Raw genomic sequence first — 23,967 nt, 5'->3', positions numbered from 1 at the left:
ATATAAACTCCGCCTGTGGATATACCGCTGACATCAGTGGCGAGTGATATCAGAAATGGTTCAAGGCCAACATATGGATGGATATACTGAAATGCATTGTGGATTTATGGGGCGATACAGAGATATGAAATTTGCCGATGACTAGGTCACGGGGAATGTGCCTGATCTCGTCTGATCTGGGCAGCTAAGCAGCAGGATATTGCTTGGTTGGAGGTCCAGCATGCCATGGAAGGTGATACAGGCGACGGTGGGATAATATTGTGGTCAGCAGAGGGCAGTACAGGTGAGGGCAAGTGGTCTGACAGGCGCATTTTAGATAATACGTTATCACTGAAGCTTAAAACCCCAATATACCTAAGTCTAGCTCAGAGAGTCTCTGATATGAACACCAAAGCTTAAGAACCCTATAGAAGCACCACTTAGTCTCTTTGAGCCTCAAATATTAACACTGGAGTATACTCTTAAAAAAGCCTTAGTCCGGCTCAATGAGCTTCAGTCATAAATACTGAAGCCTGTGAATCCCGAGATGGGAGAGCCTCAATGTGAGTCTCAGTCACGAGCTCTGAAGCCTGTGAATTATCGAGGGGGGAGAACCTCAGTGTGGCTCTGAGTCACGAACTCTGAAGCCTGTGAATTATCGAGGGGGGAGAACCTCAGTGTGGCTCTGAGTCACGAACTCTGAAGCCTGTGAATCATCGAGGGGCACCAGGGGAGCCTCAGTGCGGTCGGCTCTGTGACCCCCCCCCGCCCCACACAGGTGCGTGACCCCCCCCCCCCGCCCCACACAGGTGCGTGACCCCCCCGCCCCACACAGGTGCGTGACCCCCCCCCCGCCCCACACAGGTGCGTGACCCCCCCCGCCCCACACAGGTGCGTGACCCCCCCCTCCACTTCCTGCCGCCCGTACGAGTTCCCCTCCCCCCAGCCTCCACGGAAGTGACGTCACGTCCGTTATTCAATCGACGAGGTGACGTCACCTGGGCGTCGGCAGGTAAAGCGGAGAAGACGAAGGCCCCTTAATCATCGGCAGCGCCATCAACACCATCATCGCGATCGTCAACAACCACAGCAACAACTACAGCAACAACTACAGCAACAACCACAGCAACAACTACAGCATCACAGCATTAGCGTGGACCCGCATGGGCCTCCGTGACCGCCAAGGTGAGTTGGGGTGGTGGGGGTTGGTGGGTCGCCTGTCCAGGTGTGTTGACTGAAGACGCGGGTGGGTTTAGAGGTGGATAATGGAGGGGTTCGTTCGGGGGGCTACCTGTGCAGACGTGGGTAGGATTGTGAGAGCGATTAGGGTGGCGCCGAGAGAGAGAGAGAGGAAGGGGGTGGTGGTGGTAAGAGCCTCATCTTGGTTATCACCTGCAGCTCACCTGGTTCTTGACTACACCCAACCGACCGCCTGTCTCAATAAAGCAAAGGACACACCGCCCGGTGGCGGAGGTGAGAGAGGTGGATTGTGTGGTGGTCAACGGGGTTAGTTGACTTGCTTTGCCCTGCCTGAGTGGAGAGAGGGTTGGGGTTTTGCCCTCTTCGTATTAACGTGCTCTATTCGCATAGATGCTCAATCATTGAGGACTTTGCCTTCACGTTTGGAAATACCATCTGGCCTGTGCTGCTGTTGTTGTTGGGAGACTGGGCGAATGGGTTGAGTTTTTGAATATTCAACATCGCTGCCACAAACTTTGGCATCACCACTTCCATTGATGCCATTCACAGTCGCCTTCACCTCCACCGTTTCCACCACGAAACCATTCACTCTCGCAACCACCTTCACATACCTCCCCCATCACAGGTCTTCAACCATTTCTACCACTTCCTTCTACCAACCCTCCACCATCAACCCACATCTGCCACCATCGCGATCCCCGCTTCCATCGGCTTCACAACCACTAAAGACCGCAACAACCTCGTGTATTAACCGTGATCACCACCACACCTCCACAACCACCATAGCAACAACCTCTGTAAAACCTCACCGCAAAACGAAGTCCGTTATCGCCCATAAACGCACATGCGCGCTGTTTCCTCCTGCCCGATTTAGGGGTGATGGACGAGCAAAGTAGAGGAAGATGTGGCGGTGGCAGGGCGGCCCATAGGTTTCAGGGGGGCCCGGGGCAGATTTACACGAAGGGCCCCCATTATTCATTAGCGACAACAAGAGAGAGAGGAGAGGGAAAAAACCCAGGCCCCATGTGGAGGCTCCCTCTTTTGTGCTATGCATGGAGCTAATCGTTCTTTTTCCCTTTCATGGGCAGCCCTGCCATGATGGTTATTCACCACCCCCCTCTCACCCCTAGCTGCTCCTAATGGCTAAATCGGGGTGTGAGAGACCCAGGTGCGTTGTCTCAGCTGTCGGATATAGATCTATGGTAATTATAGGATTGCCACCTGTCCAGGTGTTTAGTACTGTGCCGAGATCTCATGGTTAATGTGTTGAAACTTTATTGCGCTACTACTGCACAGTTTTGATAGACCTCGGCTGACTTTGAGGCTGGCAACCCGAGTTAATTTCCCAGGCCCTGCACTAGTTAACATATGTAACTTGATGTATGCAGTACTGTAGATTTTACACCAATCGAATATGTAATGATATTATAAAAAGGTTATAACGCAGAGTCTCTCCTCTACTACCCATAGCTGTAAAAGTCTGAACAGCCCAAATACCTGTACAGGTATTGTACAGGTATTTGGGCTACACACATTACTGCGCAGATTTTGATTGGGTTTTACTCTTTGTTCAGGATCAGTCTACAAGTTACACAGTCTTGTTTATTGAATTTAGTCTCATGGCAATTAGATTAATGGATAAACCAAATAATTGGCCGCTCCTGGTCACAAGTGGATGTACACGCAGAGTCGTAGTTGTTTATGTCACTTACTACAGCGTGTAGTGTTGATGTTCAAATCTGTAAATGACGAGACACCACATCGCAACAGAAACATTTCTACAGACCGGAAAACAAACATTTAACAACACTCGTAGCATCTTTTGAGGTCGATGTTTTGACTGGTATTGATGGGAACATTGCCGGGTCTAATGATACTCAACATTATGTCCGTACACACACGTGTATAATTATACAGTACACACATGCTGTTGTACATGCATACACGTGTGTGTGTGTAGTGCATCATACTTGCACTGTGTAGACACGTGTAGTGCAGTTCATACATAAGTACATATAGAGTACTGTCTATACCACTACAGTTTAGGGCGTGCACACACACACACGTGTGCTTGCAAACGCAGTCCAGTACGTACACTGGCATTGCGTTCGCACATGTGCAGTGCACAGTATGGGTGAGTGATTCAGTGTGGTACTGTAACGTGTCGTGCACCTTTGTGAGTAATCGTGCGTAATATAACGCACGTGGCTGTGTGGAATGACTTCGTAGGTGCTTCCCCAACAATTTGTTAAAGGCTATACGGGAAATCTCTTGTGTGTTTTTGAGTCAATAAGCGAGTTATCTTTACGCCTATATAATTGTAGACGCACTTCACGCGCTCACCTCCGCACAAACATACATCAATCTACATACTTAATTCACAAACATCTCTACAAATATGCTGACCTGCACACACGCTACTATAAAGACACGGAAACCTGTACACAGGCTTCTGTACACACACGCACACGGGTGTGGAGGTGTAAACTACCGCAAAGAAAAATCCCCCGTATAGACTGTAAGGGCAAGTACTGTTAGCGAGCACCTATGAAGGCCGGCACGGCACACAAGGGGGTGGGTGGCCAGCACCACGCCGGACCGCCTTTGTCTCCCCAGTGGCGATGTTCACACATCGCACCAGGTACTCATTTGAGGCTGAGTCGACCTGGGGGAGGCCCAGGACCGGTTCATATAATCGTCACTGGCGTTGGCCGTGAGCGGGAATCGAACTCGGGTCACGCCGGGTCAATAGCGCAGTGCGCTAACCGCTGCGCCACCGCTCCCCACACACCTTTATTCACACACACGCACCTGTAACATTGTGGTACACGACAATTTTGACTCTCACGCACACACACGAGTCATCACGCGCACACAGTAATTATAAAAGCGCACGCATGCCCACGTAATTACACACACGTCCACGTGAGAGCCCGCCTCTCGCGTCCCTAATGAGGATCCTGACTCTGCCGCTAATCTCCACGCTCCGATTTCTCTGTTTTGTCGCCACCTCTTCTCTCTCCCCCCTCGACGTTCTCTCGTCCTTCCGGAGTTCGTCTTCGTTGCCGTCTCAGACTCCGACTGTCTGACAGTTTCTGCCCCGATAACCTACACCGGAGGACTCGACAGGATAAACTGGTATGTTGTGCCTCCCATACACGTGTACGACAGTGTCTGGGAGTTTTTATCTGGTTTGCTGTCTGCTTCTGTCAGTTTGTCTCAATTTACCGACACTACATGTATGTGTGCGTCTTTCCCTTACACTTCAGTCTATCAATGTGTCTCCGACATCGACTGGTAGTGTATGAACACGTGTATGTGTCTTATTTACATGCTGCAGTGTCTGCTATACATACTCTGCGTGTCTCGCTTCATCTGTCTCGCCTCAATTTAATACCGTGAACGTTTGTTTTGTCTTTGGGCAATCGTGTATTTCTCTCTGCTATTTACTGTTGTGTACCTTTCTGCGTGTCTCTGTTTGTTCGTCTCCTCTCATGTTCATCTCGTGAACTTCTTTCGCGCACCGTACGTAGCCAACCGTGCTAATCGGAGGTGCCCTGACTCATGAGACTTAGATAATAGATCAGTCGCTCAAGAGACTGCCACTCTCCATCTCTCTCTCTCACCATCTCTGGCCCTCTCTCTCACAATCTCTGACCATCTCTCACACACTCGAACTCTCTCCATTGCACACTCTACATATCCCCTTCACATTTTGTGTCTCGCCTCCACTCTCTCTCTCTGCCAGGTAAACTGTCCAAGTAACAGCTAAGAAAATGCAGTGTTGTGTACAGTAATAGGGTGTTTGCATGTCTTTGTATGGACAGTATGTGCACCTTGTAGCCTGTGTACAGGGTCTAGGTGTGTATCTAACTATCTACTGTCCAGGTTCGAGGGCTATATTTCATTTACAGGGTGTGGAGGTGCATGCAGGGTGTGTCTTTATGTACAGGGTCTAGGGGTTTATTTTATCCATGAACAGAGTTTGCAGGGTGTTTGCGCAAGTACATGGCGCACTAGTGTGTATGTCGGGTATTTGTATTTACAGGTGGAGTGATGTGTTTTTATTTACAGGGTGTATGTATAGGGGGTTGTTGTGTACAAGATATGGAGAGGGTGGATGTGCAGGGTGTGTGTGTACAGGCTGTAGGGGATGCTTTTTATTTACGTTCTATAGATGTGTGTGTACAGGTTTGGTGTTGAGTGCGCAGGACGTGTGAGTGTTTTATATTCATTGTGTAAGGGGTGCGTGTATTGGGTGTGTGTATGTGTACATGGTGTGTCCGTGTTTACTTGTAAGGGTGTGTGTACGTATGAACATATAAGGTTTAGGTGTGTTAGCGTTATAGGGTATGTGTGTACAATGTACATGTGCATATTAGTGTTTGTGAATGTACACAGTTTTGCCTGAGTGTGACTGGAGGTTAATGTGTGTGGGCATCAGTGTTGAACGTCTTTCCCACCGTACGTAGCCGACCGTGATAATCAAAGCTGCCGTTTGTGTGTTCACGACAGCGTGTGTATTCACACCCGTGCTTGTACACTATAATTGTTTGTGTTTCACACCATTAAAATGTGTGTAGTGTGTAAGAAGAGACTTGTTGTGTGTGTGTGAATAAATGTGTGCGTAATGTGGGGAGCGGTAGTGTAGCAGGTTAGCGCACTGCGACACGGGTTTCGATTTCCACTCACGGCAACCAACACCAGTGACAATTATCTGAACCGGTCCTGGGATTCTCCTAGGTCGACTCTACCTTAAATGAGTACCTGGTGCAGTGTGTAGACATAGCCACTGGGGAGACAAAGGCGGTTGGGCGTGGTGCTGGCCACACACCCCCTCCTTGTTTGCTGTCAGCCTTCATAGGTGCTCGCTAACAGCACTTGCCCCAACCGTGTTAATGGATATAATAGGGTTTTTTGTCTTTTTTGCATGCACATGAACCTGTGTGAGATGGTGTGACTGTCCGTGAACATGGGTGCATGTCTGAGTGGGTGTGAGGTGAGATCGATTTTGAGGGTGTGTATGAACTGGTGTAATTATGGTGCATGTGTGTATCTGGTGAGGATGTGTGCGGGTGGTAGTGTACTATGCGAGGTGGGTTTAAATGTAAGCGAGGGTGTCACTAGTGTGTTGGCATCTGTGTGTGTGTTTAGTATGTAGGAGGTTCGCGGGTTCGATCCCGACCCTGACGCCTGTTGTATATTTGGAGTTTGCATATGGTGCCTGTGGTCGCTTAGATTTTTTATTTGGGTCGTCCTGTTTTTCCCTCCACATTTAGAAAACATGCGTTTTGACTATTTAGATATGTTTTTCTGCTATCAGTGTCAAAATGATAAGCCATTTTGTTGAGCTATCATTTGTGGCCAGGCCGCTTTTAAAAAAGAAGTTAATACTTCAGTGGGGTTTTCTCTGGTAGGATGGGGATGGTTTAGTTTTATTTGTAGATTTGGGTGATTTGTTTACATTTCTTGTACTTTGTACTCTGATCATGTTTTTGTATTGTTTGTTGTAACGTTCTTACCCGCCCCGACTGGAAATCTATGAAAAAGAGCTTTATAGTTCATCGGATTCCTTCAGTATAAAGAAATATTCTGATTCTCAGGTAGTGTTTGAGCGAATATGTAAGCCTGATCGTATGTATCATCACATGTGTAAGTGTGTGTTGCTGGTGTGTAAGCATGGGTATGCGTGAGGGTGCATGCATGTGTGAGTGCATGCGTGTGTAATTGTTGTGAAAGCATGCGGTTGTGTATTTATCTAACTGCTGTGGAAGCATGTGTGTGTATGTAACTGGTAGGTGCTCTCTAACAGCCACTTACCCCAACAGTCTGGTAAAGGCTATACGGGGGATCTTTTGTCTTTGTTGGAAAGCATTCGTGTGTGGATGTGCGAGTGTCACTCCGAGACTCGTGTTCACTCGCGAGTCCCAACAGGTCTGAGCTCGCGACGCCCAAACAACTGTTTTTCGCCAAACTCGGTGTGACGTGTGTATGTTAATGTGTGTGTGACCGTGTGTTAATGTGTGTGTGTGGAGAGTGGTGGCATAGCGGTTAACGCTGCTCTACGAACATGGCTACCCGAGTTCGATTCCTGTTCACGGCCAACACCAGTGACTGTTATCTGAACTGGGCCTGGGCATTTCCTATTTAAACTCAGGCCAAAACCAGTGACTTATAAAAAAAAACATCCCTGTTACGTCTAAACATGACTACTCCGGAGACACGCGGCAGGGCATTGTGCCGGGAATGTCTTTTATAAAAGTCTTAATAGGTTCTTGCTAACGGCACGTACCCCAGTTTGTGTAAGGTTTCACAAGAGATATTTGTCTTATGCGCGCGCGTGATTCTGGTTATTTGTATTTGTATGAGTGTGTGTGAGTCTTCTTGATTCTTTCGGTAAAGTCACGTAGAATGGAAATAATAAAATAATTCCTCACGACGTTTCGGCCACAACGCAAGCAGCGTTGTGTTTTATTTTTATTATTTTATTATTTCCATTCTACGTGACTTTACCGAAAGAACCAAGAAGATGAATCCCTGCAGTCACGAAAGCTTTAAATCGAAATTGTGTGTGAGTTATTGTATACGAGTGTTTTTGTGTATGAGAGGTGGTTATTCACGTACCTATTACTTTGTAGGTGTGCCCTGTTTGTCATGTCGTACATTTCTTTTACTCTTGTGCTTCCATCTCAGCGACCTGGCTAGTCAGGCACAACATCCTCAAATAAACCAATTGGACTCTAACCTGGCCTGCATCTCCACAAGATTGCCTTAGCCTTAAACCTGCTGGCCTGTGTGTGTGTGTGCGGATATACGCTTGAGTACCATTTGTTTCAAATCCACTGTTGAGAAAACATCTGCTAATGTCCCTGGAATAACTTTGAAAGCATGTTACCTAGTATGGGCTCCCCTTCTAATGGATATCTGTGAAAAGTATCTTCATAGCTCATCGGATTTCTCCAGGATAAATAAAGATTCTGATTCTTCTATTGGGGTACTGTTTTCACATCTCGGTGTAACTGTAACATTTTTTAAACATTTTTTTTTTACAACTTCAAAATATATTTTATTTATACCTTTTATTTGTGAGAGCTTTGATAACTGCAACAATTTCCACTGAGCCGAATGCCTTGCCCCAATAGAGATGATAGCACTTGGTACATTCACACACGCACACACCCCCATGCCTCTAACACGAACCCGCATTCTGTCAACCCTTGTATGTCTGTCTCAGGATTCCAGAGGGCCAGATAAAATCTCCACATCTCCGTGCTGTGCCTACCAAGACCTGTCAAGCTACTCAAATCCGGCAGGTCTGCATTTTTTTTCAAGAAGAGTTTTTTAATTAAGAAATCTCATAAATCCCCACGAGCGATAAGACAAATCCCATGGGTTATTGCTGTATTGTTTTGTGGAGCTAAAGTCTAGAAAAATGTGTTTCCACATCAGTGAAGCAACGCTGTGTAATGAGGTGATCTGATGACACAGCAGTGATCTCAGACTTAAAGTTTCACCTTCCGTTTGAGAGGTCGCAATCGTGGGAAACTCAGTCCTGGTACGTGCAGCGATTAAAAATAAGAATGTCTGCTCTAATGTTATCTCAGTCAATGACAGTTACTGAGCGACTCACTTCTGTCTCTGTTTCGATCAGACAACAAAGTGTCAATGTCATATTCTTTGGGTTTTTCGGTAAAGCCACGTAGATAGAAAAATAATAATAATACAAATAACAATATCACGACGTTTCGATCGCAACACAAGTAATCGTCATCAGGTGAAAACTATAGCGGGAGAGCTGCTGAGGCAGGAAAAATATATGGTGGGAGAGCTGCTAAGGCAGGATGTTATAAAGGTTTGAGATGCATGTAGGTTTGAGATGCATTTAGCCCAAGGGTGAATGGGCGGGGCTAGAGATGAAATTTGCACGTAAATGTAAGATCGGCGAGCTGAGCCATACCCACGACAATGAAGCTGTGGGGGAGGCCATTGTATTGTGAGAGATTAGCATGTCAATGTAAGAAATTTGCATGCAAATGTAAAATCGGAAAGCGCTCGGCAAAAGCCACCACCACATCGAGGAAAACGAGCAATGGTGGCTGTGTTGGTGAATGTAACTCGGAGTCGAAAATAACTGCTAACATAGGCAGGTATGAAGGGAACATCAGCCAGTTATGACCTAAACTGGTTATTAACGTCCTTCCAACAATGATTGCTCAACTTGTACCCATCTTCTCTGTTGAAATTGTCTGTGTTTATATATCTGGATGGCTTCATGAACGAATCTTTGCTGATAGCCAGTGGGTTTGCAGAGTACTTTCGTCTTGGCAAAATCAAATTCGTGTGTCCACAGCGTTAAAACAATGATCAGTTATCTACAATTGACTCTTATCCGATTATTAGGTGTCCAGTGATGCAACAGCTAACTGCATACTCATTAAATCCTACACTTTATACGACAATCATTTACAGCCCTTTAAATATCCTATTTTTGGATGAAGATCCGCCCACACTTTTCATGGGGGTTGTTTGACCATAATTGACCACGCTGGTCAATGCAGGTTGGTGAAAAGGGTGTCCAAGACTGATCTGGATAGCACTCACCACTGATGTTAACCCAGGGCAAGGAATCAAACTCAGGTCGCCGGGCTCATAGCGAAATGTGCTAACCACTGCGCCTCGGCCCCATCCCACATGTACCAGACAAGAAATGGATTGATTATAACTCACTTTTTTTTCAAGGGATACCCTGGCCCCTATAAAACAAAACTGTAAACGTGTGAACATCTATTCAAATGTACAAAAATACATTGTTAACCCTCGGTTATTTTCATCTGGTATATTTTGCATATACATCGTCATACCGGTGAAACGTAATATTTTTGTAAATGCTTTTTACTATTTAAACAAATATTTATACTTTGGGTTGTGAGAGCTTGGATAACTGCTACATTTTCTACAGTCAAATTATTTTTCACCCGCTAGAGGTGCTATACACACCGCAGCAGCAAAAATAAGAATTTATTCGTGAATCAAACGTGCACCCTGAATTGTGGAGATTCATTGGTTCCTATAGGAGAGCAGGGTGACATTGTTACAAGACTGCTGGTTATAAATAACAGCCACTGATCCATCTTTCTCAGGGATCAGCAACTGAAATAACACGAAGAGACATTTTTTTATTCTGTAAAACACTCAATATTTCAACAGCATGTGAATACAAGATGGTGGTCCTTGACGACCCCTGATCTAACTGGTGGTTTCACACAATGTGTTTTTATAATTTTTACATTTCCCCATATTTTCATTGCACACTTCGTTATTTTATATAATTAATTGTGTCAATTGACATCCATTGATAATTTTTTGCCCCTTTCGGGCTTTGCATCTTGTTAAGAGTTGGTCTTAAATCATCTCCTTGTTTGCTTAGATGATTTCTGCTATTTCCTAACTTGGTTTTGGTCTCAAACTAAATATGCTCCCCTCGCTATGTCTCTTCATTTCGGTTTTTGTCTTCACCAATCTGATTGTATTTGACACATAACCACTTAAATTGGCATTTTAACCGAGAAGATTGGTAAACGTGGAAAGGCGCTAACAATACTTGTTTTTTTCTGTCCAGGCGGCTCTGGCAGCGCCGTCGTGGTGTGCCATGCCTCCTGCGGTGATGGGGTTGCCAATGGCATCACTTTTCCTGCTGCTACTGGTCTCCACGACACCGCTGGTGCAGGGGGCCCTGCTGTATGAGGTGGACGAGGAGGTTCTGGTGGGACACCTCATCGGGGATCTCAGGCAAAGCAAGGAAGTAGCTGATATGGGACCTAACCTGGAGTTTAAGGTCATGTATTCGGCAGAGGCCAAGCATCTCATTAAAGGTAAGCACTCTACACGGGTTTAAGTTCTATGACCAATTGCATAACGCTTTCTAAGTGAAAATCTCTCTTTACTGACACTGATTCAGATCGGGGTAGCTAAGAGATTGTATTTTAAGTTGTGATTATTTACATTATTTTGCTGCTTTAAATGTCCAAATGATGGGCCACTTTATTGAACTTGTATTTGTGACCAGGTCGCTTGTGAAAAATAACTTAATACCTCGGTGGGCTTTGCTTGGTAGGATGGGGATGGTTTATTTGTATTTGTATGTGTTTGGGTTATTTGTTTACATTTCTTGTACCTTGCACTTTGATCATGTTTTTGTATTGTTTGTTGTTATAACGTTCTTACCCGCCCCGACTGGACATCTTGAACAAAGAGCTTTATAGCTCATTGGATTTTTCCAGTATAAATATATTCTGATTCTTATCATTTACAGCCCTATGTCGATCCATTGCTGGATGAAAGGCCTCCCCATACCGGCATAAACCACACTGCACAACCACTACACACCTACTTTTATCTGTGCCTTGGAAACAATACGTTGTCTCTGTCAATGTGACATTTAATATATTTTCATGAAGACTACAACACCCCCGAAACCAATCTCTGCAAAATGTACTCCACCACTCTAACATTGGCCAGATTTACGTAGCATTTGAAAAAGATTGGCAACAACAAAATGCATTATTTTTAAATGCAAATATTTTTGTGTACCAGCACGATGAGCATGCACGTTTGTTAAAGCCTATGCCCTACTTGTACGTCTATTTGTGTTTCTATGCGAAAACTTTTTTCCATGGTAAAATCCCTGACAATATTGCAGCCTCCCTCAGTGGATTGAGTTGTTAGTTTTTAATAATATCAATAATTCACAGCCCCTTGTCAACACTGTTGCAAGTGACATTCGCTGCCCTCATGGGTCCTGTCCCCATTTCTCATTTGCCTGTGTTTCTTTTCTGTCTCATCCCCATGTGTTTTTTCCCTTCCATTGTCTTTGGTCCTCCTGTGCCCCATCCCCGTGTCTCTTGTCCTAACCCTGTGCCTTTTTTCTCTTTGTCTCCTCTGCGTGCATTTCTTACACCCTGCACCCCATGTGTCTCCTCTCCCCCTCCGCACCCCCTCCCCGTGCGTAGTGAACGAATTGTCGGGCGAGCTTTCCGTGGCCTTAAACCTTGACCGTGAGGCTCTGTGCATGGAGGAGCCCGACGCGTGCAGGAGCACCGGCTTCATGCACACCGTGCAGGTTGCCGCCATGGCCAAGGGCGAAGGCTCCAGTAACCTCCGTCTCCTCGACGTGCAGCTTTTGGTGCGCGACATCAACGACCACGCACCAGCCTTCCGTGCGCCGCATCTCAATGTCTCCATCTCTGAGAGCGAGGCCGTGGGGCGCCGCGTGCCGCTGCCCCGTGCCATTGACCCCGACGCTGGCGACAACGGCATACAGCATTACCGAATCTCGGCGGCCAACGGAGATGGGCTCCAGCTCGGGCCCTTCAGCCTCTTCGAAAGCGATGATGACGATGATGGCGGCGGGGTTGGTGTTGATGGGGATGGTGGCATGGGCCGTCGGGCCCTGCTGGAGCTGCGCGAGCAGTTGGACCGCGAAGCGGTGCCCTCGTACGAGTTGCTGCTGTGGGGCGAGGACGGCGGCAACCCGAAGCTCTCGGGCTCTGTGCTGCTTACCATTGTTGTCGTCGATGCCAATGACAATGCGCCAGTGTTCGTTGACCCGCCGACGCGGCCCGTCCGCATCACCGAGCACTCGAAGGTCGGCACAAGTGTTGTGCAGCTACGTGCGGCCGACCCTGACGCTGACCTCAATGGTGCCATCACCTACTCCTTCCACACGAAGCTCACATCGCTGGCGACGCAGGCGGCATTGCTTGTGGACGGCACGACGGGCCTCGTCACGGTGGGGAATGCGGAAAAGCTGGATCGTGAGACGATGCCCGTGCACCGGCTAGTTGTGGTGGCTCGTGATGGTGGGCACTTTTCTCGTTCCGCCTCGGTCACCGTGACAGTGGAGCTGAATGATGACAACGACAACGCGCCGGTATTTGAGGTGATCGCGCTGCAAGGCGAGTACCTCCCGGATGGCGGTGTAAAGATCGTCGAGAACCTGCCATCGGGCACGCCTGTGGTGCTCATTTCTGTGTCTGACCCAGACCTGGGGTCCAGCGGCACTGTCGATGTGCGCCTCGAGTTTCCCTCTGGTCCCAGCGCCGCCTTCGAGCTCACCAGTGTGGGCGGGTCTGGCGGGGGCGGTGGAGCCGGATCGACTTCGTCGGTGGGAGCAGAGCTCGGCAGCCCCAACAAGGTGCAGTTCCTGCTGAAGACGACGCGTCTTCTGGATTACGAGGAGGCGCAACAGTACAATGTGAGCGTGTTGGCAGCGGACAGGGGTAACCCCAAGCTCTCCAAACTATTGAACCTCGTCATCTCCGTGGTGGACGTCAATGACAATACGCCGGTCTTCATGAACCCCGCATCGATCGAGGGCGATGTGGCCGTGTACGAGGTGTCGCTGCGTGAGAATGGCCCAGCTGGCACTGTCGTACTGAACCTCTTGGCTACAGACGCTGACAGCGGCGCGAACGGGGCCATCACATTCACACTAAGCGAGTTGGCGGGTGGGGGTCCTGGGGCAGAGCCGTTCTCGCTGAACAAGCGCACGGGACAGCTGACGTTGGCGACGCCGCTGGACCGCGAGACGCGCATGCGCTACGAGCTGTCAGTGGAGGCGTCTGACGGGGGCTCGCCCCAGCGCAAGGCCCGTGCCATGGTGCGCGTCACCGTGCTCGACGAAAATGACAATGCCCCCACGTTCGTGGGCGTCTCCAATTCCACCAACTGCATGTACCAGTTCTTCGTGGAGGAAGAGACGTCTGTAGGCACGTATGTAGGCACCGTCTCAACGAGCGACCTGGACGAGGGCGACAACGCCCGCGTTGCCCTCAACCTCGTACGGGAGGCTGGGCCTGACTGGATTGGTGGCGCAAGCGATGCGGGTGGGAATAACCGGTACTTCTCGATGACACCGGGTGGGGTGGTGCGCACACTCGTGGTGCTGGACCGCGAGGTTCGCGTTCAGTATGAACTTAGTGTGAGGGCTGTCGACTCGGGCCGCCCCGCCCTGTCGGCGTCATGTCGTGTAAGCATCACAGTCAGCGACACCAATGACAATGCACCGGTGATCACGTCACCCAATACCAACGACACTTGGAAACACGTGCGCACCTTCTCGCCGGCCGGCATGCTGGTAGGGGTTAGCGTGACGGCGAACGACATCGATGCTGGCGACAATGGGCGACTGCTGTACGAGATCGCCGGAGGAAACCCCAAAGGTATCTTCCTGCTGAACGCCGACTCGGGTGCCCTGTCGCTGGCACGCACGGTCAGCGGCTCGGACGAGGGGCTGCACCGGCTAGTGGTACGTGTGCGTGATCGTGGAGGTAGTGGGTCACGACGAGTCCGGGCGGTCTCCGGGTTGCTGGAGGCAGCGACGCCGGTGCTGCTCCATGTGTTTGTGAATGAAACGGTGGAGAACGTGACGCTCATTGAGCAACTCGTGGCTGAGAGCCTGATGCGACCGCTGAGTGAGGATGTGGTGAATTTGGGCCGGCGCACGGGGCCCGATCTGCCCACGTGGGCCATCGTTGCACTGGTGGCGGCCGTGGGCGTTATCCTCCTCGCTGTCACCATCGGACTTATTGCCTTCTTTTGCCGGCGCCGCCGAAGGCAGAGTGGGGGGAGGGGCGGAAAGAAGGGCGCGCCCAGTGGCGGTGCAGGCATTATAATGTCGTCGTCGTCATCATCGTCATCCGGGCAGCACTTGCAGTCACAGCAGGCGGGCGATTTCCTCATCGCGGGCAGCAAAAAGGGGCGCAGGAAGCAGAGGACGAACAAGGGCGCCGTTGCTGGGATCCAGATGCAGTCACGCGGTGAGATGCTCGCTCTTTCACTCCCCCAGTCATCTACTTGCTCGCTGTCTTACTGTTGTGTTTTCTTGTCCAATTTTTTGCCTGCTTAACTGGTTTGCATGAGCACATTTGGTAACGTGCAGGATCACTCGCCTATGCTATTTCATCGCTTCACTATCTCGCTTATGGCGCCCATTTATGCGATTGCGAAAATCACTCTAGTGCCTACCACTCTCGCATTCTTTTGTTTTATTGTTCACTGACCATTTTTCCTGTATGCCTGCCCATCTACCTGCACACTTGAATCATCCAAGCAGTGGCTTTGCTTCCATGTATTTACCTGCTTGCATGACTACGAGTTTCCTGTTTTTAGCCCACATTATTGTTCGCTCACTCATCCGTTCGCTCATTTTGCCACCTGCTCTCTTCGCTCTTTTACCTGCTGCCTTGTCCATCTGCTCGCTTGATCGGCTCTCACTTTTTATGCCAGCCAAAGTTTTACCTGTATGTGTCTGTGTCCGCCTGTTCCCTTCTATTCAGGCTCTGTGGGTGAGCGTCTGGCCGGGAGCCCCGAGTCTCAGCCGTTCATGAAGAGGTTCCGATTCAGCTCTTCCTCATCGCACGGTGGGGGCACCAGCGTCTACCGCCCAGCCTTTCTCGCCGGTGAGACGCTCCTGCCCCCACTCACCTGCTCGTGTCCCCAATGTGTCCCTCTGTGTATCTCTCGCCTGTTTCTGTGTCTCAACGTGTGTAATGTTCACCAAAATCTGACTGCATGTCTCTGTCACGTGTGGGTTTCTGCGCTCATTTTGTGTTCCCTACTTATGTCCACATTCACCATGTGTCCGAATGTTGTCTTGTGTCTGCCAAATGTGTCCCGTCTCCATGTGTTCTTCACATGTCCCTCAAAGTGTGCCCATATTTCTCCATTTGTTCCCCATAGTTGTCTGTTGCCCATGTGTAGTCATTATTTACGTGTCAATGCGTGTCGTCCACAGTGCTACTTGAGAGCCTTTTTTTCAGGGCAAAAACCTACGTAGTTTAATAATTGTTGCAGCAAAACTCAAAATAGATATTTATTAAGTGAGGTGTGATTACAACCAAAATACAAACCAAACGGCCGATTACCTACTTATCAGCCAACTAACCAAGCAGTTGTGCAACCAATTAACCAACCAACAACAAATTTGTATGGGCAGGGAAATATGGGAGAGCTGAGACTGCAACACTGCGACACAGCCCGGTAGGAAGCGGCACCAATATTAACAAGCCCCATTAACAGCCGGGCCAGCTAAGGCAGTGCCAATTAGCACCCAGGGCTTCAAATTAGAGGTCCGGTCCATTCACGAACCAACAACCAAACAAAATACTCAACCAACTGACCAACGAAACTATCAAAGACACCGATGGCCTCCTGGCCCGCCTGATGATGCCGGCTCCGTGATGGTCGCTCGTTAATGCTCTCTTCTCATTTCAGGGCCAGACGGGGATCCAAGCCCCCCGCCAGCGTCAACATTCAAGCCGGATACTCCATCGTTCAGCACCTTCGTGGAGGCGCCAGTCGGCCGGGTCACGGGATCTGGGGGCCGTGGTGGTGGTGGTGGTTCTAGCAGAGGCGGTTATGCCAACGACGCCCCTCGGAGCAACCACAGACAGGTGACGGCGGGGACATGGGGCCACCACACTGTGCGGTGACGAGTTTTCTACAGTGCACCGGCACCGCCGGCATTAACACCACTTGTGGCGTGTTGAGTGTGTTGCGTAATTCAGGGTGATTTGTTAATAGATAGCTCACCAATTTCCAAAGATCCTTTACTTTTGAAATAGGTTATTGATTATTGTGACTCCCTATCTTACACAGGGACATTAAACGATTTAACATTTGTATTTAGATTCCTCGGATCTAGAGAGGCATGGAATAAAAATTGAGTTTTCTCCTCACTTCTCTTATTTTAGTGACATATCTGTAAAGAGATCACCCTGTCTAATAATGGAGCCGTGGGGGTCCAGTGGTAAGCGCAGTCTGCTGGGAACCTGGTCACCTGAGTTTTATTCCCTACCATAGATAGCATCAGTGGCGAGTGATATCCTGAACCCATCCTGAGCCTCCTATAAATCGAGACATCTTTAAATGATCAGTTGATGTGATGTGTAAACATCAGCACTGGAGAGACAGAGGTGGCCAGGTGTGGTGCTGGTTGCACTCCTTGTGCACTTTGCCAGCCTTCATCGTGGTTGCCAAACAAGAACATAACAAAGGTTACAAATGCGAGAGGCCAATTCGGTTGTTAGTAGCATATTGATAAATCTGTCCGAGTCCAACAGCATTTGCCCAAACGGTCTGTTAAGGGCTGTACAGTGGATGTTTGTTTTTCATCATGGTTGCCGCATTATACAGGATGTTTCTGGTGATTGTTTGTATACTGTATGTATTATATATGCCTTTCTTGCTCTGTTGTGTAAAGTCTCAATTGTTTGTGTGCTCCTGTATGCTCGTGTATGTCCTTTATGCTCTGTTATATATGCTGCATGTGCTGTATGTGATGTGTACGTAGAGTTTGTGGCGTACATTCTGTTGTCATGTCTGTTTATGGTTTTGTGTGCTGTGTGTTTCATAGGCTGCTTTACACTCCTTGTGTCATGATGTAAATTGTGTTGCGTGTGTTATGTTGCTTTGTGTGTAACATGTATGTCGGAAATTTACAAAGGAATTTTATTTGTGTGCAGCACGGGGGACCAGACCGATATGATGACGGCTACGAGCATCACATGAGCGGCCGCCCCCCTTTACCCACAACACATCACCTGAACCGTACCCACGACCGCAGCACCCCCGAGGGCAGCGTTGGTGGGCGCGACGACCCCGAGACTGGCGGTAATCACCTCTAACCTGTCCCCGTCTGACCTGGCCTTTACCCGTTAACCTCTGATTTTTATTCATCCTTTCGCCTTTTCTGTGTGATTTCTTCACCTGTTGGAACTGTTACTCTCTGAAATAACCCTACGATTTCGACCTCGCTCACCTGTAACATGTATAAAATGTGATCTTTCCTGAAGCATAACCTTCTCACCTTTGACCCTCAACCAGTGACCCGATGAACCTGATGAGGTGAGGTGGAATCCTGTGGTTCTTTTAACCGAGGGGTTGGAGTTTGTTAATGACACCCGAATGTTGGCCATTGAGAGGACAGACTAACTGAGAAAATGTACTAATTAATGATGAATGAACTTTGCTCGTTAATTGTGAAACCAGGTTTGTAATGAGGTAGCATTGGTTGCTAACAACAGGACTTGCCTTATTGAATGAATGCACAAAAATACTATTAAATGAGATTGTGCACTTAATTTGGCTAACTTCCAGCTCTCCGAAATTAAAACCATCAGTTTGGCCATTACATGAAGAACATTACACTGGCAGGGTAGGAAACTGCTGCCCCCTACTGCGTGGAACATAGGTCACTTGAATGTATTTCAGAGATAGCTCTGATAACCACTTCTATGAGCTCTACTCGAACACAAACGTGAAGGGTTGCATTGTTCTGTGAGACTTCCAATGGTTTCTTCATCTCATGACGTGATGCCAATAGCACAATCGGATTGAAGTTTCAGGAAAAGACAGCAACAAATAAAGAGACGTTACTCACAAATGATGGCGAAATGTTCAATTGCACTACGCCACTTTTCCTCCTCCCTCCCCTGCCTTCAAAAAATCCTCAATCTGTGATGTTTTATCTCATCATAGGGTGGTGGTTCGTTAGGGATCTCGCCTCCGGCAGTGCAGCTCCACGTGATAATTAATCATTAATTGGTGTCACTCGCCACTTGGGGGTTATATTTGGCTGCGGCGTGGGCCGTGCGTCCGCTCTCGGAACTGGAGGTTTTCGAGTCTACGCAGATGCCTGCTAATTAATATTCATTGTTATATATAGAATTATTACCAATCGGGCGACCGACACCATCTCCCAACCACTCACGGGGTATCATACACTGCCGAGAGATAGGAAAAGCAATGCATGAATTAGAAAACGTGCCCAAGTTCGATCAATTGCATTGGTTGTGAAAAAAAGCAAATTGGTCTTTTGCAAGACCTGTTGCTAGAAGGGATGATGGCCAAATGGTCTTGAATAATAGTGGAGTAGCAGCCAAAGGCATGGAACTCGCCCGAAAGCATATCCACCGTGGGCGATGAAATCGGCCCATGTGCAGGAGCTATATGGATTGTTGGATCACGAGAAAACGTGATAAATTGGAGGATTTATAATTATAATCGCACGAATCCTACAACCACAGTTAAATTCCAGAATTGGCTATGCTCCGTGGTGAGTGATGTCTGAATCGGTTGTGCCCTGCCCACCTGCCCCAAATTCACTGTTTAGCACTGACCAGGCTGGTTAAATATGGTCAGATAACCCACAAGACTGATGGTGTACATAGGCTTTAATCCAGCAGTTGACTGACACATGGGTATAACCTATAAGTGTAATTATTACCTAACATGTGCCATTGATTGAAACAAAGTTTACAGAGTCTGTAATGTCACTTACAAGAGATTGGGGGACCATGACCTAGGACTTGAGGTTGAATTTGACATTAGTTCATAGTGACAGAATATGTAACAAACTATACATGAATGCTTTTGGCCAAACATCTGTATACGGAAGCTTTCAACAAGTGTTTTGAGACTCGGTAATGCTTTCCTGGGTGAATGAAATGGTGTTTTTTTTAACAGGTCTCTGAAGCATCTTTTAATGTGATCTAAATTATATTTTAAATATCTAATAGGTCTCTATGATAGCAAATGTTGATCACTTTTATTACTACAGCTCTTAAATTTAATGGAGGGCTATAAAGTCCAACTCTTGCGTCCATTCCCTTGGGGTGTGAGATTACGTTTGCGAGTGACGCCGCTCACCACGTTCCTCTTTCACCTACACCCCATACTGCATCTACATCCCACACACTACACCCCACACTTACACATACTCGATGCGTGCAATCTACACCACATCCGTAACCCCCACACTGCACAATCTACACGCACACTATGCTCTCCACCAATCCCAAAACCCACACCCGATACACCATTTATACACACTGCTCTCACCACTTCCCCTCCCTGTCTCGTGCTACAGGCCGCCTGCCTGACATTGCACGCTACCCTCCTCCTCAATTCCAAGACTACGCAGATCCGGTGGATGCCGATGTCATCTACGACCCACGCGGCTTCGACCCCCATGACTACAGCCAGGACTATGATGACCAGCACGACTACAGCAACCAGCACGACTACAGCGACCCACCCGACTTCAACAACCAGCACAACTACGACAACCAGGATCACCAACACTATGGCGAGCAGCTGTACAGTAACCCAGACCGTGACTACGAGCAGGAAGCGTACAGCTATCCGGATTACGACCGGCCACACGAACGCACGGCGAGGCATGTGCCCACCACCGAGTTGTGAGCTTGTACACGAGCGAGTGTGTGTGTGTGTGTGTGCATGTGCTTGCGGGCGTATGCACGTGCATGCACACACACACACTGGCGCACATGTACATGTCTGTGGGTATGTACGTGTTTGTGTGTATACACACGGCCATGTGTACACGCACAGCATGGTTAAGCACACCATCGAGTTGTAAGCTTGCGATCATGTACCTGCAGGTATGCATGTGTGCACTTCACATGTACATTAGTGCATGCCAGGTGCGCAATCTTGCACGTGTACCATACGCGTGCGTGTACATCCGTACAACTACCATGTACACCTGTGCCTGTATATGCGTGTGGGTGGGCTCATGGGTGTGTACACTTGCCTACAAGCACACAGTGTACATGCGTATTAACACAATGCATTTGTTCACACCTGTGTATCTGACCACCTGTATGCACACAGGTGTGTACCTGTGTGCATACAAATTGTATATAAAGTTGATCTTGTATGTCACATTCAAGCAAAAATTCACATCGTGCATACAGACACATACGTGTGAATGTACGCACGCGCATGTACACATACGCGTACACACATAGTACACATATACACGTTCAAGAACGTACACTTGCAAACAACCATATGCAGCATTCATGTACGTGAACCCTCCCACAAACATCCCGTGTATAGCCTGAACAGACTGGTGGCGAAAGTTCTGTTGGCGATCGCCTATTAAGGCCACCATGGCACGTGAGGGGGTGCGTGGCCAACACCATGCCCGGCCACCTTTGTCTCCCCAGTGGTGATGTTACACACCACACCAGGTACTCATTTGAGGCTGAGTTGACCTACAAGAGGCCCATGACCGGTTCAGATACTCATCACTGGTGTTGCAGCGCACTAACCGCTACACTACCGCTTCCCATGAATCGACCCCCACCCCACACACACGCGCGTGGTATGCGGTCTCATGTCAAATTAATTAAGGAGATTAAAAATAAGAATAAGCCATTTCGCTAACTAACTGCTTGTTGCTATGGTGACATTAACGTTAGTCATAGAGTAATTGGGGTGATGGTCTGTGTGCTCGTGCATCTCGTTTGTAAAAAAAAAATGCGTCTGGGTCTTTAGGCACTTTAAAACGGGGACATTCAAAATGTTGAGTTCAGTGATGGGTGGTGTTACGTTGTCTACCGGCGTTTGAAAATCTCAATTACAGAGATTCATAACCTGGGATTAACATGTTAACTTTGTGAATAAAAGCTCATTAACTCAAGATTAACACACCTTCAAACTGAACTGAACCTTATTATCTTGGGCTAAAATGTATCAAGTTGAGCTTGTACCTGAGTGCTAACCAGATTTTGTTAACGTGGGATGAAGTAACTGACACGTCAGCCTTGTCAACAAGAACTTGTTATGCCAGGCATAATTACATTTGCGGGCTTTCATTAACCTGCACTAACCTCCGTTAGCAAGAGCTAATTAACCCAAGATAACCTTGGTAACCCAGGCTAGCCTTGGCAATGGGAGCCCTTACACGGGGTTACCTAACTCTGTAACCCAATCCAACTTTATCCGAGGGCCATCTCTGCAGATAACGGTTTTACAAGTGAGGTGCGATTGTGATTTCATTTTTGTAAAGACGGTGTTATAATGTTTATTTTTGTTAACGTGCAAATAGATAATTGCTTACGGTATTTTTTAAAATAAATTTGTTTTATATTTAATATCTCGCCAATGCCAGGAAAGGATGTGCGCGAGGTGGCGTCGTTACAAGTGTCGATCGGCGTTCACTCGCACAAAACTAATTAGGTGATTTTTTTTGCTTCCCTTATTACAGCTTTCAAAGACAAACAAGATGGAAATAGTTTCCGCTTGGGGGTTTTGTGCAACCATTTGCGGATTGTTGTCATGACAGGATGTGTGTGTAATATTAGTTTGCGAGTGAAACGCTTCGTCCATAGACAATATTGACTTGAAGTTTTTGTTAAAACATCGCGATGTCTGTTGCGAGGATGCCGCCGTACTGGGCGGTGATCGTCCATTTTGCTTACGCTGGCATCATTAATAGCGTGTCATAGTTTGATATCATCATCATCCTTGATAGGGGAACTGCCCCGTGTCAACATGGCTGCTTGGTTACAACAGCGAGTTGTCAAACGGACGTCTCGTCACTACATTTGTAATTATTATTGCCTTGAAAGTATAAAAAGCCAACACAGACAAACTCTTTGGTATTTTCGGTAAAGTCACGTAGGTAAAACAATCAATAAAAGAAAATAAATGAAAACAACTCAATTAAATCATTAATTTTATTTTATTGATTTTTTTACCTACGTGACTTTACCGAAAAAACCAAAGATTAAGAATCCTTGCAGTCACGAAAGCTTCAAATCTAGAAACAGTAAGACAATTTTGACCAATTACCCTCAGAGAAAAAGAGGGAGCAGCCTGACCGTTATGACTTAGAGTTGGAGCATACAAAGGTTGTTAATGGTTAACCTGCACTGTAGTTTTTAAAAACCAAATCAAACTTGCCTGATTTTTCTAGGTATTCCACTCTTACACATGATTTGCTCCCATTGTTGTCATGCCTTCATGATAAAGTGTATATTTCTCTCGGGCAATTATGCAGCAAAGTCAGGATATGATTTCACATCCTCATCAGTTTTTAGACTCGCTCCTGAAACACTGAACTATACTACTGTGTCAGAGACGCGTATTACCAAACTTTAATTTAAGCTGTTATGGCATCTTCCTTCACGATGAACTTAACACAACACCGTCACGCAGTACATAACGCACCGTTTGCCACCATATGGAAATGCCAAGACTGATTTGCGCAGCCATATGATGTAGCTTCACACAGGAGTTGCCAGATATTGCCACGACCAGCTCCACCGAATTCAGAAGCGATTTGTCACAATTTTATGTAAAACAGAGAGTGCAGGTTAACTGTAAATGACCCTCATATATTCTGCAGTGTGGTGCCTTGTAAACATTCAGACATTGGGAATGTAGTAGTATTAATGTGGAGACTATTTAAGAAAGGGTTTATATGAACAGATAGTGTGGCAAACACTTTAATGGCAAAACAATTACAAGTTTAGGAGACCCTTGAATGGGAAAACTAGTAAAAATAATAAAATGGAGTTTTGAGTTAAGGTAATGCACAAATCCAAAACTGTAAAATGTAATTAATATTAGGAGAAACTTATAAAATGCCACATGGCATCGCAAGTGTGTGACGATATCTGTGTGGGCGCACCACTGCCAACGCAGTCCCTCCAAGTCTTTTTTGACGCAGGTTACCGGCGTCTGAGTGAGCGACACGCGTCGCCGAGGGACACTCACTGTCCCTACGGCCGGGAAATCTGCGCTTCGCTTCCAAGTACAAAGGCGCCGCTTTGCTAATTTTAAAATATACGTTGTAAATGTTTTCTTTTTACGGTGCGAGTGAGTGCTTGAGAGCGAGGTTTTTTTGTCCTGTTCAAAATGAAAATGGAATGGATGCGGTTTGAATAAAATGAAAAAAACTATTAATTGTTTTTA

The 23,967-nt window shown here is 47.4% G+C and overlaps 1 protein-coding gene across 5 annotated transcripts; it reads left to right on the top strand.

The window, feature by feature from the left end:
- The first annotated feature begins 959 nt into the window (after nt 1-959).
- Nucleotides 960-23,967, top strand: LOC133347644 (protocadherin-1-like). 5 transcript variants are annotated; one of them, XM_061560098.1, is made up of 9 exons: nt 960-1,164; nt 4,272-4,317; nt 8,414-8,492; nt 10,799-11,051; nt 12,189-14,996; nt 15,516-15,638; nt 16,453-16,631; nt 17,703-17,850; nt 20,108-23,967. In XM_061560098.1, the coding sequence occupies exons 1-9, from the start codon at nt 1,143-1,145 to the stop codon at nt 20,440-20,442; spliced, it is 3,993 nt and encodes a 1,330-aa protein (XP_061416082.1). In that variant the 5' UTR covers nt 960-1,142; the 3' UTR covers nt 20,443-23,967. The 5 variants fall into 5 exon arrangements, with proteins under 5 accessions (XP_061416082.1, XP_061416081.1, XP_061416080.1 ...); XM_061560097.1 differs by having other exon boundaries at nt 4,254-4,317; XM_061560096.1 differs by having other exon boundaries at nt 4,232-4,317; nt 8,414-8,488.

This window comes from Lethenteron reissneri, chromosome 26 (genome assembly GCF_015708825.2).
Source record: "Lethenteron reissneri isolate LAM-NWPU_2019-01 chromosome 26, ASM1570882v1, whole genome shotgun sequence".
In the NCBI taxonomy this organism is placed as follows: Eukaryota; Metazoa; Chordata; class Hyperoartia; order Petromyzontiformes; family Petromyzontidae; genus Lethenteron; species Lethenteron reissneri.
This window is presented reverse-complemented; position numbering and strand designations above follow the sequence as displayed.

Bases quoted from the DNA above. Each gene is read 5' to 3' on its own strand.
- LOC133347644 (XM_061560096.1), top strand. From the start codon at position 1,143: ATGGGCCTCCGTGACCGCCAAG. The intron at 11,052-12,188 runs GTAAGCACTCTA...CCCCGTGCGTAG, and splicing joins GGCCAAGCATCTCATTAAAG to TGAACGAATTGTCGGGCGAG. The intron at 14,997-15,515 runs GTGAGATGCTCG...CCTTCTATTCAG, and splicing joins GATCCAGATGCAGTCACGCG to GCTCTGTGGGTGAGCGTCTG.